This window comes from Esox lucius, chromosome 24 (genome assembly GCF_011004845.1).
Source record: "Esox lucius isolate fEsoLuc1 chromosome 24, fEsoLuc1.pri, whole genome shotgun sequence".
Lineage (NCBI taxonomy): Eukaryota > Metazoa > Chordata > Actinopteri > Esociformes > Esocidae > Esox > Esox lucius.
In genome coordinates this window covers 10,475,412-10,488,117 of record NC_047592.1, presented here as the reverse complement: position 1 = coordinate 10,488,117, position 12,706 = coordinate 10,475,412, and the positions used below count along the sequence as shown (strand labels likewise).

General features: G+C 43.8%; 1 protein-coding gene across 9 annotated transcripts in view; it reads left to right on the top strand.

Annotated features, from left to right (window-relative positions):
- mllt3 (MLLT3 super elongation complex subunit) overlaps positions 1 to 12,706 on the top strand; it is a 45,869-nt gene that overhangs the window by 4,075 nt on the left and 29,088 nt on the right. For 7 of the 9 annotated variants that reach the window (XM_010902883.5, XM_010902881.4, XM_010902876.4 and 4 more), the window contains exon 2: positions 607 to 787. The exons of 1 other annotated variant lie outside the window; for it this stretch is intronic. In XM_010902883.5, the coding sequence (XP_010901185.1) occupies positions 691 to 787 (97 nt within the window). In that variant the 5' untranslated portion in view covers positions 607 to 690. Of the gene's footprint in view, positions 1 to 582; positions 788 to 12,706 lie in introns of all 9 variants that reach the window. One more of the 9 variants, XM_010902877.4, reaches the window with a different exon arrangement.

Here is a 12,706-nt window from a genome sequence, read left to right as displayed (position 1 = left end):
AGGCGGTATTGCCTGGCGCGTCTGAGCCGAAGATTTCCAGCCATAATTCTTATCGATATTCAAGTACAGTACAGTACTAGTTGAGCTGCGAAGCGCGTCTAGAATGCTGAACATCTCTCGTATAGAGTATGCGTGCGAAAGTGATGATTGGAGAGTAGAATAATGAGAAAAGTCTACCATGGCAAATTATAGTCTACTTTTAATAGTTTTTTTGGCGTTGTTCAAAATGACTTGCAGTTTTGCAGTTCGTAGCCTATAGACCACCGGTAGCCCAGGCTACTTCGTGAACATCAATTAATGTCTCGGTGTAGGGCAGGCTATGGACACGTTGCTTTCTTTGAAATGCAATGCTACATAAAGTGCATGTGATTGACTAGGCCTATATCAAATCGAAATGTTATTCTGGGACGTCTGTTTTCATTTATTCCACGCATTAGGTTCCTAAAGCCGATTAAACCGAACTCCACGCATTGCGTGTAGCGTAGTTTACTGACAATTGAGACGCTGTCGTTTTGCTCGCGAAAAGATGGTCTGTACAGCATGCCATGATGCCTGGCTTTGATTGACAACAATGTGTGATAGGGCCTATGATTTTGGATGTTCCAGGGTGCTGTTCAGGTGAAACTAGAACTCGGACATCGTGCCCAGGTCAGAAAGAAACCCACGGTGGAAGGCTTTACGCACGACTGGATGGTGTTTGTCCGAGGACCAGAGCACAGCAACATTCAGCACTTTGTGGAAAAAGTAGTTTTTCATCTGCACGAAAGCTTCCCAAGACCAAAAAGAGGTAGGCATTAATTTATCCTACTTTTTAGAAGAGGACTGACCACCCCTCAGAAACCGGCTCCTATGTTTTCTTCTAGGTTTTATCCCTACAAGGGAGTTTTACTAGCCAGTGTGCTTTAATTTCGCGTGGCTTGCTCTTTGGGTTTCTAGCCTGGGTATCTTTATAAACACTTTGTTATTACTGCTGATTTAAAAGGGGCATTATAAAATATACCCATTTTAAATCCATAGACGGCTTAACTATAAAGGAAAGCAAAGCCTATGGACAAATTAGATATTGATTTGTTTTTCGCGACCTTGGTGGATCGTTGAAAAAACCACTCTGTTCTGTTTTAGCCTTCATTTGGCAAGGTTTGCAATTAGAAAATACTTAGATTTTCGCTCTTCAAAACACCCTAAAATGTGCTAATGTGTACACGTCGGTGCGCAATTATTTTGAAGCGCAACTAGAGAATTTATCACATCCTGATGTGTACTGTAAACAATGTTTGATTGTTATACAGTAGACTTTCCCTTGAATACAATTAAAAAGAAATGAATTCTGAGCGGGTTGATAAAGTTTTTTTTACTCTTTATTGGAACACTGAATAGGCTTCACGGGCTGTGGAACCAGAGCAAGCAGTGTACACGGCAAACTGAAACAACGTTGCTAGGTGTGGCATTAGGCTATATGTTTTAATAACTGATCTGTCAAACTAGAAAGGCGATATGTGATCGCTGTATCCCTCAGTAAACCGAAGAGCGGTGGCTCATACAGTGGAAGGCGTACTGGTTGTCTTAACGTCTGGCACGTCTGGAAATGATCAATTATAGTATTTGTTGGTTTGGGATTTTTACCCCCTTTTTCTGCTGGTGGGTTTGAGTGTTCTATGGCGTGACAAGTGCTGGGAATTGTGCCAAAAATTGTGCCTCCGAGAGACCCTGTCATATCGTAATTACACGCGACTCAGATTGCCAGGGAACGGTCGGAAGAAACAATGCTGTTGTTCGAACATAGATTTTTCAGTCCCGTATTTTGCTTTTAAACATTATCCCAAAACTATTCAACAGTAGGATATGGGTATAAAGAATAGTCATTGCATCAGATTAGGCAATGTACAAAATGGGTCTTAAAGAACTGTTATATTCAGTGTCGGCTGTTTTTGACTAAGTGTTTTGAGTTGGCTTTTTTACACACTTTCCCTAATTTTATGTTTTATGTTTTTTTTATATATTATTGACTCTGGCCATTCGTATGTTAAACACGAAGGCAAGCGCCAGTTTCATGTACAGTGGAAACTTGTGGTTTCATGGGCAGTTGGCACTAGACAGGCATCCTATTCATCTTGAATGCATATTACTTTATCTAGGCAGTTAGCACAGTTCACAACACTGTCATCTGTTCATCCCCTGTAAGTGTCCAAGGCTTTTCACCGATAACATGCCCCCTGCATTCGTGGGCTTTCAAGATAAATAAACTAATAACATGTAGCATGCCCCTACATGCTTGGGCTTTCAAGATATATAGATGTATCTTAAGATATATACCCAAATAACATGTAGAAGCCCTTTTTGCTGACCTCTTCAACTTTTAGTCGTATTCCCTAAAATTCAAAATCCTCTCCAGAATAATCCGAGTTTTGACAGAATAAATGACAAAGTAGCGTTGTATGATATCCTCATTAGAAGACGGGTAGAGTTGAACAGAAGACAATCGGACAGGCGCCATACGCCGTGCTGGCTGGGGCTGCATACGATTGGTCCCTGTTCATTGGTGCAGGTAGGCTACAGTCTGTCGTACATGGTTGACTGTACAAACCCTTCTCTACCATCTCCTAATTCCCCCCCCCCCCACTACCCAACCCACCAAAGTCTGCCTTTGAGGACACTCTTTGTGGTGCAAAGAGACAGAACAGCCTGCTGCAGTAGTGCGAGGGATCAAGGTTGAGATCAGTTGAAAAAGAAAAGCTTTGTCTCGTTTTCTCTTTTAGTTTTTTTTTTAGTTTTTTTTTTTTACTGAGAGGATACTGGGTTTTGTGTGTGAATTCTGTCTGTCACTGGATTGGCTGTTGTAAATCACCGTAATAACCTGAGTCTGTCTTTATGAGTGACCTCGCAGGTCTTTTTAAGAAAAGCATAAAGTTTAATGTGTACGTTTTCGTGCTGCTGGAGTGGAGCCAGACTCCCGAATTTGATCCTTCAGGCTTGCTTGGGGTGACCGTGTGATGTCACTGGAGTTGGAGAATGTATGGTGACGGTAGAGCAATGAGGGTGTTCTGTGTTACCGCTTTGTTTTATTGTTCTATTAAGTTTTCCTTTAGTGATTTTCTCCCTATGACATTGTCATTGCACAGACAGTTATCGGTCTCATGTATCCTGTGTTACCTTGGATTTACAGCTATTCATCAGAACGTTTTGGACATTTCAGACCAAAATAACATTACCACCTTAGGTTTAATCCCAGTTTATCAGTATAATGGGCTTTAAAAATTAAGCCTTGAATTATCTGACAAGTGGGTATAAATGGCCCAGATTTGGTCAGTTGTAACAATACATAGTCTGAGAGGTTACTGGCCCCTAGTAGATTTTGGTAGAGTGGCCACTCCACCAAAATCTCTTTGGGAGAGGTATAAAGTTATTCAGAACAACATCCAGGCATCTGTAGATCTATTTTGCCTCAGCTAAGATCAGTGTTCACGACTTCACAATCAAAAAGACACTGGGCTAAAATATTTTCATTTTGGGAGCAAGAGATCAAGATGCCTAACGAGACCCAACCCTTTAAAAAAGGCATGTCTGGAAAGGTGTCTGTAGGACATTGCTAAACCTTGTTCATAATGTAAACAGAGATATAATCTAAACAATCAGCCGGACAACTAAATAAGGTCACACCTGGGGTTCCTTGATCTCCACGGCACTCTGGAAGTCACCCTCAGAGTTCCATTGGCAGCGTCTTCCATTGGACGGCCATTTATGCAAGTTGGTAGAGACAAGGAGATGGTTCAAATTCTGAGCTGACAAGGATTGCATGTAGGGCTGTGAATTGTGAAATAAATCTTTTTTTTATTTATTTTTTAGCTTGTCAATCATGGGACCAGAACCTTGTGTTGATATTTTTGTTCAGTGTAATTCTTTTGGGGAGAACTTTTCACGACCATGTCTGAAATGTACTTTTTAATTGGCCCAAAAATAGCTTTGTGTTCTTAACATGTTACTGCAGTGGGCTAAATGCATGTATTTCTGTATCCTGTGGTGACAGTTCAGAAATGCTCAGTGGGTCTAAAGTCCCTCTAGTGATTGCCCAATATTTTGTAAACATTTACCCAGAAAATGGAGCGGATATCCCACTTCAATCTTTTTTTTTTTTTTGACATGCAACTTATCAAGGAGCCCCCCAGTGGTCATGTTGGCAGGTTTTGCTTTTTAATTATTTTTGTCTCTTAACAGGGTTATTTGTGCCCACCAGAAGTAATGTGTTCCTGAAAATTAGAATGCATGAGCAGAAAACTCATACATAGAAAGTGGGTTGACAGACTTCATAATGCAAATCTAGGTGTGTATGTATATAATTGTAATCTGCTCACATCCTTTACAATTCAAATGTACATAATCATTTTGCATATTTGATGGTAGTGTTGACCTGCACATATTGCTATAATGGACTTTTGTAGTTTGAACAGTGTTTGTGAAATTTGCTTTGTAATCAATCCTTCTCAGAGATGTCCACTAAAATGTTCTTTGTGCCACATACATTAACCATTGCTGTCTCACGCTAAGATACAGCCCATTCCAGTACCTCTTCCTGTTTTCTTTTCATTGTGAAAATAAGCTTTCTTTTTATACCTACATCAGGGTTGATTAAGCGATTATAGTTTTTGGCTACATATATAAAAGTGGACCAATATACAGTGCCCTCCATGATTGTTGTCACACGTTAAATATGAGCCAAAGGTGTTGACATTTAATTCATGCCCCAGTGAAACAGGTTTACCACACAAATACAGTATCTTGCAGAAGTATGCAGATTGTACATTAACACTTCATGCTGTTTTATGAACGCTGACGTTCAATTAGTTGGTTTTATGTTGGGAAATACTAACAATTTCAGTTTACATGTGTGTTAACAAGAAACCTTTTTTTTTTTCTTTCCCCAATTTCAATGAGCATGCTGTACTGTATATGTGGTGGGTTAGGTCAGTAGTTAGGAGAGGTGGTCAGGGCAAAGGCTAGCACACAAAGTGTTGCTTATACTTGACTCTTAGAACTACTGCGTGCGTGCCTCAGTGGAGTAGATTCCTGGGGCATATGAAACCGATCTCTTCACTAGGGAGAACACCTGACTGGGAAGAAGAGTTTGATGTGGTCCGCGAAAGTGCGTATTCATCACCCAGTTGTTCTAATTTATGGCATAGAAACTGATGCACTTCAAAGCTGACGGGAGATCTAAAGATGTGATCATGAGAACAGCTGTGGCGTGCGGGTGCACGTGTGCAGTGCAAGTCCTATGCCACTGTACTATTTATTTCTCCATGGCCTTAAAGCTGAACGTGCACATGAAACTAATGTTCCTGACCCGGAAATGGCTTCTTGAGATGCTTGTTCTGGAGGCAGTAGTGATGGCCATTGAGGCTTTGTTACCGTTCTTCTGGCAGCAGGATGTTATGCTAGCAGTGCTAACTCAGATTTTCTTTTTCAAAATAAATGCACCATTGGAATATATAAGGTAATATAGTTAATGTACATTTCATATTTTTTTGCCTGTTCTAATGTTCTTCTTGTCTGTTCTTTTTCACAGACTAGATTAACTATTTTGCCTTATACATTTCAATGATGGCTTTTATTGTGATAAAGAAAATCTGAGTGCGGCCAGCATATTATCCTGCTTCTAAAATAATGCAAATGAAGCCTTGAATGTCCATCACTTGGAGACAGCCCGTTCATGACAGGATTAGGTATTCTCTAAGTATAGAGAGAACCCCACCCCCCCATCTTCCCCTTAATATATTGTCTAATGATGTACTAGGTCAGAAGAACTCTTCCCTGAAAATCCAACTAGAAGATGCTTATCCTTGTTTAAATCAACTAATCTGACCCATGCAATGAGCTTCTACCCCATGTTCCTGGGAGTTGGATGGCAGTTTGGTACTTCTGTGTGTTTTCACATGGTAACAAATTGCCTGGCTAAGTACTTCCGGAGCTTTTAGGCCTTCAAAGGCTTGGGAAGGGGTTTTGCTCAAAACATAGATGCAATACATTTGGATGCGTTGGTGCTTAGTGACTTTGGTTTCATAAGGCGGTTGGTGTGTTTTTTTGGGAGTGAGCTGCCACCAGAGAGTAGGGTGTTTTGCTGATCAGTTACCCTCTTGTCAGCTCAAGCGCTTGCCTCCGTCGTCAAAATGTGGTGTTGCCCACAGTGATGTTGTGTTTCAAGGCAAGGTCAGGGTTTTCCGTCGAGGCTAGGGCTTCGAAGGCTTTTAGCCTTGTGCTCATTTGGATCCTCGATATAAGGCTGCTGGATTTGCAGCTAATCGCAACATTTTGACTAATTGGCCTTTTTTTTTTAGGCCAGAAAGTTTTTGCCGGATCCCATTTTGTAAACTCATGTCTCGTCCGGAAGCACTTTTTGATTTGATCATACATGAAGGTTTGACCACAGTTGGAGGTTGCCGTCCGTTGCTAAGCAGTTTCATATATGTGGTCTCGATCAGGTCAAGCCCGATGACCGTTCAGAAGCCGTGGTGCACCGGCGCTCTCCGGGTTGGGTTCAAGAGGCCACTAAAAGCTGTGGTCCGCCGGGACCAAATGCATGGTGTTGTTGTAACGTAAACAGTGTGGATTTATTTTTTTATCTTGGGAGAATGGCCCACAATATTGTTGAGGAGGGAAGGATATGTTTGCGTCGATAGCGCAATAGGAGTGGTTTCACTAAAGATATGTACAATGAACGTTCATTATGCTACATTCCAACAGTTTACCGTTTGTATGTGTGGCCCAAGTGATGTGATTTAAACAAAACAAATGTGCCAATTTTATTGACAGCAGGTCTAGCCTATGGGCTACATCTAAGCCAATAAGGTGTATTCACATTACATGGAGATTGGGGAGTCAGGTGAATTAACATTAAAATGACAGGTCAGACAGGTGTCCACTTGGTGAATGTTTGCAGGACTAACATTGAAGCCATTTTGCCTGAGGGGCGTCTCGCCGAACAAATTCTGAGAGTTCAGCAATTACGAAACACAAACCACAGCGCCTAATTCTGTTCTACAGAAAGGGGGCATTACGTGCTCCCGAATGTGCTTCGTTACTACCTCGCAGCGGTTCTGCCCCATTGCAGGTTTCTACTGTTGTCGGCCCATAAACGTCGGTTCCCCGGGAGCCATGCACGCAGTTCAGATTTGCTCAGTCGTCTTGCCTCATGTTGCTCAGCTTGTGGTAAGTCAGGTGCCTGCCAGCTCCGTACTGGTAGTTGGCCCATACGTCATCAGAGGATTTTGATGAACCTCCTCAGCCGACACCAGTGTTAAACAACCGGTTATTCATCTACTCGTGTTATCTCAACCGCAAATATATTCACAGATTTCTGTTGAGATTATTTATTTATTTTTAAATAAGGAAAAATATTGTTTAAATATTTCAGCCGGCACCGATGTGAACAGAAACGTCTGAGCCTTTTAGGTTAAACCCTGTATGGAAATCATCAGTCTTTGATCCAACCAAACAGTGAGTGATCTAACCTTCGCCAGATGAAGTCTGCGTAGCCAAACAGAATGTTTGCTTTCAAGGCTTATGGATGGTTCTGCAAGTTGAAGCTTTGTGAATTGGGAACAAAACAAAATTAACATTTGTTTCAACGGGAGTGTTCCACTGCTGTCGCCGTTCTCCACAAAAAATTTTTCTCTCTCAAATTTAAAGCTTTCAATTTGGAGTTTTATGGCCGGCAAGGCATTTAAACTGACTTGAAGAAAATGGCTATGATTGCCTGCCATGCTGTGTAGCCTTTGGAAAGCTGATATTTAGTGCTGGGAGAAAGATTGGAGAAAAAGGAGGGGTAAGACCCCTTCCCAAAATAGATAGACTGTAACATGGGTTTTGTCAGCCATTTTTTACCTTGAGTTTCAGCTGTCAAAGCATTGCATACATTACTTCCCTGTTTTTTGTTGGACTGGCTTCTATTCTAATCTGAAGTGAGGTTTTCCTGATGTATACATTTGTTAGTGTATCAATTGCCTTATTTGGCGTGACCGTTGTGTGTCCATTGTCTAAGCCTTTTTGTAATACTCATGTTCGGAATATCAGGCAGTTCAATAATGATCTTTCAATGGTTATTTTGCCTGTCATTTCTGGTTCTGAAATGATCAGTTTAGATCTCATCATTGGCTCTATCCGTTTGCTGTATAAATAGAATGAAAAGAATGAAAAAAGCTGGTCTTTTTCAAGTCTATAGCGAAACAAAGAAGGTAGAATGTGGACCGTTGTGAGTGTAACCATAAGTACTAAAACCAGCGATTGGACCTATTAATCTATGCTGTGATTGGTGGAGCTGACATAAATATGTGAGCCATAACAGTTGGGGTCATTTCAGCAAACATTCTATGTACATTACCATGGAAATGTTTGCATCACAATTCCAGGCAGCAACTGTCCGTGTAAACACATTTTTTATTCAGATTGCCACGGTTCAAGGTTCCTAGCCAGTTGTATTTGTTCATGTTTCTGTGGTGTGTGTTGTAAGGACGTTCCTGTATTTGCCTCCAAGGAAGTAAGGATTAGATGGCCTCTTCTCCTGCCTCTTCAGTTATAGTTGTAATTCAATACCTCAGCGACAGATTTAAGGCATGAAAGTTATACACTGCAACCACTGGCTCTATGGGAAGTTTGACTATTGATTTTTAAGGAGCTGGGCAGGTAATAAATGACTTGCTTAATATCTTTACCTGTATTGATACTGACAAGTAGCAAACGGATGGTTCACACTTGCAGAGATGTAATTCGCAAGATTTTATGCAAAACCGGTTCTTGTGTTCTCTCCATGTTGTGCTCAACCGGCCTTTTATTTTGTACATGTTTGGGGGGGTCAAGTTCCCTTAAACCGTCATATCACTTTCAGTCAACTTTGAAAAGCAATAAAGAAAATGACGTGAGGCGTCATGAAGCAAACTGTGGACTTGGCGCTAGTTCTGCTCTCACGTTAACCCCCCCCCCCGAGCTGAACTGATTCCCGGTTTCGGTCCGGGAGGGAAGCGGCTTCTCCTCGACACATTAAAATTAATGGTGCAACAGTCTGTAAAGCCACAGTGCTGCTTCATTATCACCAGCCGTTAGGGCCTGGCGTTCAGGTGTTGCCATGGATACTGGCGAGGGCCGGTATCCCTGTCGTCTTAGTGGAGCGCACCGACCTCGCTGAAGTTCTCCCCGGGCTGGAACCGAGGATGGCGCCCGTTGCTAAAGTAGCCCGGTGGCGCATGCTGCTTTGGCGGTTTAAGCACCCCATTTGCCGCCATTTAATTCGTTTTTGAGATGGTACCTCTTAAGAGGCGCGGGTAATATTTCATGAATAGCTTGTCACTTTAATGGCTGGGCGTCTCTGTGTTACGGGGGTGGAATGGCTGAGTTGACAGACCAGTGTTAATGGATCCCCATGTTGAGACAGACAGGGAAGGGCTCTGTTTAGGTTCTTTGTTATTTTCCTGTAAAAGACACTCTAAGCTAAGCAATGACACACACACACACACACACACACACACAAACACACACCTGCCTGTGCTATTCCATTCATAGTGGTGGCTAAGCAGTGTTTCCCATGTCTTTGTTCAGCATGGGCGGTGACCTGCTGTTGCTAAATTGTCGCTGCCTCTTCTAGAAAAACGTGTAAGATTTATTTGAGACCAGGTCTGATTTCGAGAAGCCAGAATGGCCTGTCGCACAGCAAGCCGTTGTGACATTGTTGCTGTTCGCCGGATGCTAATTCAACAGTCCCCACGTGAGGCGTTGGGACCGAAGCCATACAAAGGCTGCAGCCCTGGCAAGGCCCGGGAAATCACTAGAAGGTCTAGGTGATGACACGGATCTCCTCCCCCCAGCCTGTCGCAGAAGTCACAGCTCGCCCACCAGCCACCGCGGTGCACAGTGGGCAAGTAGAAGACCTGAGGTTTGAGATTAGGCCAGTCCTCCATGTAGCATTCAAGGTAACTAGCAAGTTAGCTTGGTTTCTGTTGCCAATTCTTTGGATGAGACGAGGGTCCTGTTAAATGTATTTGCCTTCTTGCATGTCGTACAAGAAAAGGCAGAATAAAGGCTCTTTCGATGCTGTCCAACTGTTGAGGTCTTGTGTACGCGCTTGATTCCAGGAGAGAATGTTCATGAACTGCCTGCTGGGTTTTGGGACCCTGGATGAACATTGGGCAATCAACTGATATTCATCAGAGAGAATTCTGGAGAATATGTTTTTGGTGAACAACTCCCTGCTATAAATCAGGTTCCACACAACCTGGTTTATAAGGTAATTCTTTTTGGATTATCGAATTTGCCAGTGATCACATGTAGGGACAACTGAACGGACCCATTTTTAAAGGAAGAGAGCCATGCCACATTTCCACTGGTGCTTTACCCCAGTACCAGGGCTACACCGCTGATTTATGCTAATGTTGGCACTACACTTTCCTGTTTCCACTATACATTTGGTACCAAGGGCTCAGGTGGGGAGGGAGGAGTAAACTGTCAACGCAGTTTTCCAGTTACGAAAAATAAAAGGCGATATTTTTCTGGTAGTAAAATAAAAGAAACCATGCCATGCTCAGTTTGTTTACAATACGGTGTTTGAACTTGAGTAATTAAACTTCTCAAACTCATGCGACCGGCTCCTTCTCCACCTACACTCGACACTGCAGCCTAAAACAAACAATACACATTGCTATTCGAATAGCACAACATGCTGCGTTTTCACAGCACGTAACGCGTCAACCTGCAAACCCTGCCCTATGTCCTAAAGTCTAGGACTTGGCCCCAAGTGAGAACCTGGCTACTTGGCCTCGGCCTAGTGGCTGGCTGGCACTGGCCCGTGTCAGTGGAAACAGAAGCATTTCTGGACTTTAGGGTAAAACATGCTTCTTTCTTTACGCAACACACAAAACAGAAGCCAAACTACTTGTTTGGATCAGTGTCTTGGCTCCTTGGCCTCCCCTGAGCTCACAGTATCTTGGCACCTGGGTCCCCTGTACTTTCCCATGATGCTCAGTGAGGCTACATGAGTGTGTGACTCCACCTGTGTGTGAGGGTGTCATGGGCCCCCTGAAGGGGCATTGTTTGATGACAAATTCCTCAAAGGGCCCGTCGAGCTTCATGACTTGGAACGCAGTGGTTGGTCCCATTCTGTTTTATCATGTCACTACATTGTGGTGCTGATGATGATGTTGATGCAGCAGCCGCACTCGGCTGGTGTAATAACCGCCTTCCGATAGTAGCAGAACCTAGAAATCATGCTGCTAGCCTTTCCCATACAGATACCAGATGAATGTCCTTACACGCGCACACGCACGCGTGCAACTCTGCCGAGGAAATTGGGGCTTCAGCCCTCGGGCTTGAAATGTCACCGCCTGGTCTCGGCCTGATTATTACCCATCGGAGACATGCAGTGTGAACCATTCCTCTGCCCTGCCCCCCCCCTCCCCTAATTTGGGAGGTCTGTCAGCAACGCACTCCTCTGCCAGAAGACAATTTTGGTTTGGTTTCCTTCCCTTCCCCTCTCCGCCTGTAGCTCTACCTCCGTGTCACTCCAGAGACCACAGTCATGCCAAGAATGCATCCGTCCTCCCCTGCTGTCGGCCAGCTGGGTGTTGGCAGTTCGAAATCCCACAGATTCTTGTTTATCATTCTGTTTAAGGGGGCACCGAGTTGTGATACGGGAGACATGCTGTCAGTAACCACAGAGAATACAGTAGAGTCAGTTATACTCCGGCCATTGAGGCACAAATGTGTTTCAGTTCAAAACTATTCGCCTATTTTTGCCATTGGACTCCCCGTTTTAAATTGGAAATGGGCTGCATGAATGTTTGCAGTGAAGAATGTTTTAACAGGAAGGACGTGGAATCTGGCCATTAGAAGATAGCTAGGCTTTAGCCTTTTTGATTCTTCTCCCCACTTCCTATAAACCAGAGGATCTGCACTGTCACAAGGCTCCAGCGATACTAGAAGTTCCCGGCCCCCGGACAAAGCCCTCCGCCCCCACTCCTTACTGTATGGCAGAGGTGCTATCAGCAGCCTCGTGGCCCTTCATCCACCAACCCCCCCCCCCCCCACCCCCCGCCTCCCCGCCTCTGGCCAGAAATCAAAGAGCTGCAGGAATTTGCCAGTAATTGTTTTACGACTCGGCAGAAATCATACCTACTTGTATAGGTGGGGCACAAAGGGCCTGGGCCATGAAACTGCATGCTGCCTGCTGCTGCTGTTGGCATGAAAGGAGTGGGGAGGGGGTGGGGGCGGGGGGGGGGGGGGGGGGCAGTAGCCGCCGCCTGGAAAGCAGGAACTGAGCCCTAAATGCTCCCTCTCCCCTGGTTTTGTCAATGGACGGGTGGAGGAAGTGCTTTATTGAAGCGTGGTTTATAAGGGCTGTCTGTTGGCAGGTCTTTCACTTGTGATCCCCGCTCACACTCGCCACAAAGCATTTGTTTTCTTTTCTTTACGGCGTCGACGGAAACTAAAGGATGAACATTTTGCAGTCATCTCGCTGCGAAGTATACTGCTTTCAGATAGGGCGAAATCCTATGTTTCCTGTCAAAACAATTGGGTAATGTTTATATGACCCCCCTTTCAAACAGGCACTTCACCAGGTGTACCTCTTTTGTACACATCAGTGGTAACTGGCGAATTAGTAGGGGGTGGGGGGTGATACTTGACCATGGGGTCAAATTAGGGAGTTGTCAAACAATGGAAGTGTTAATAA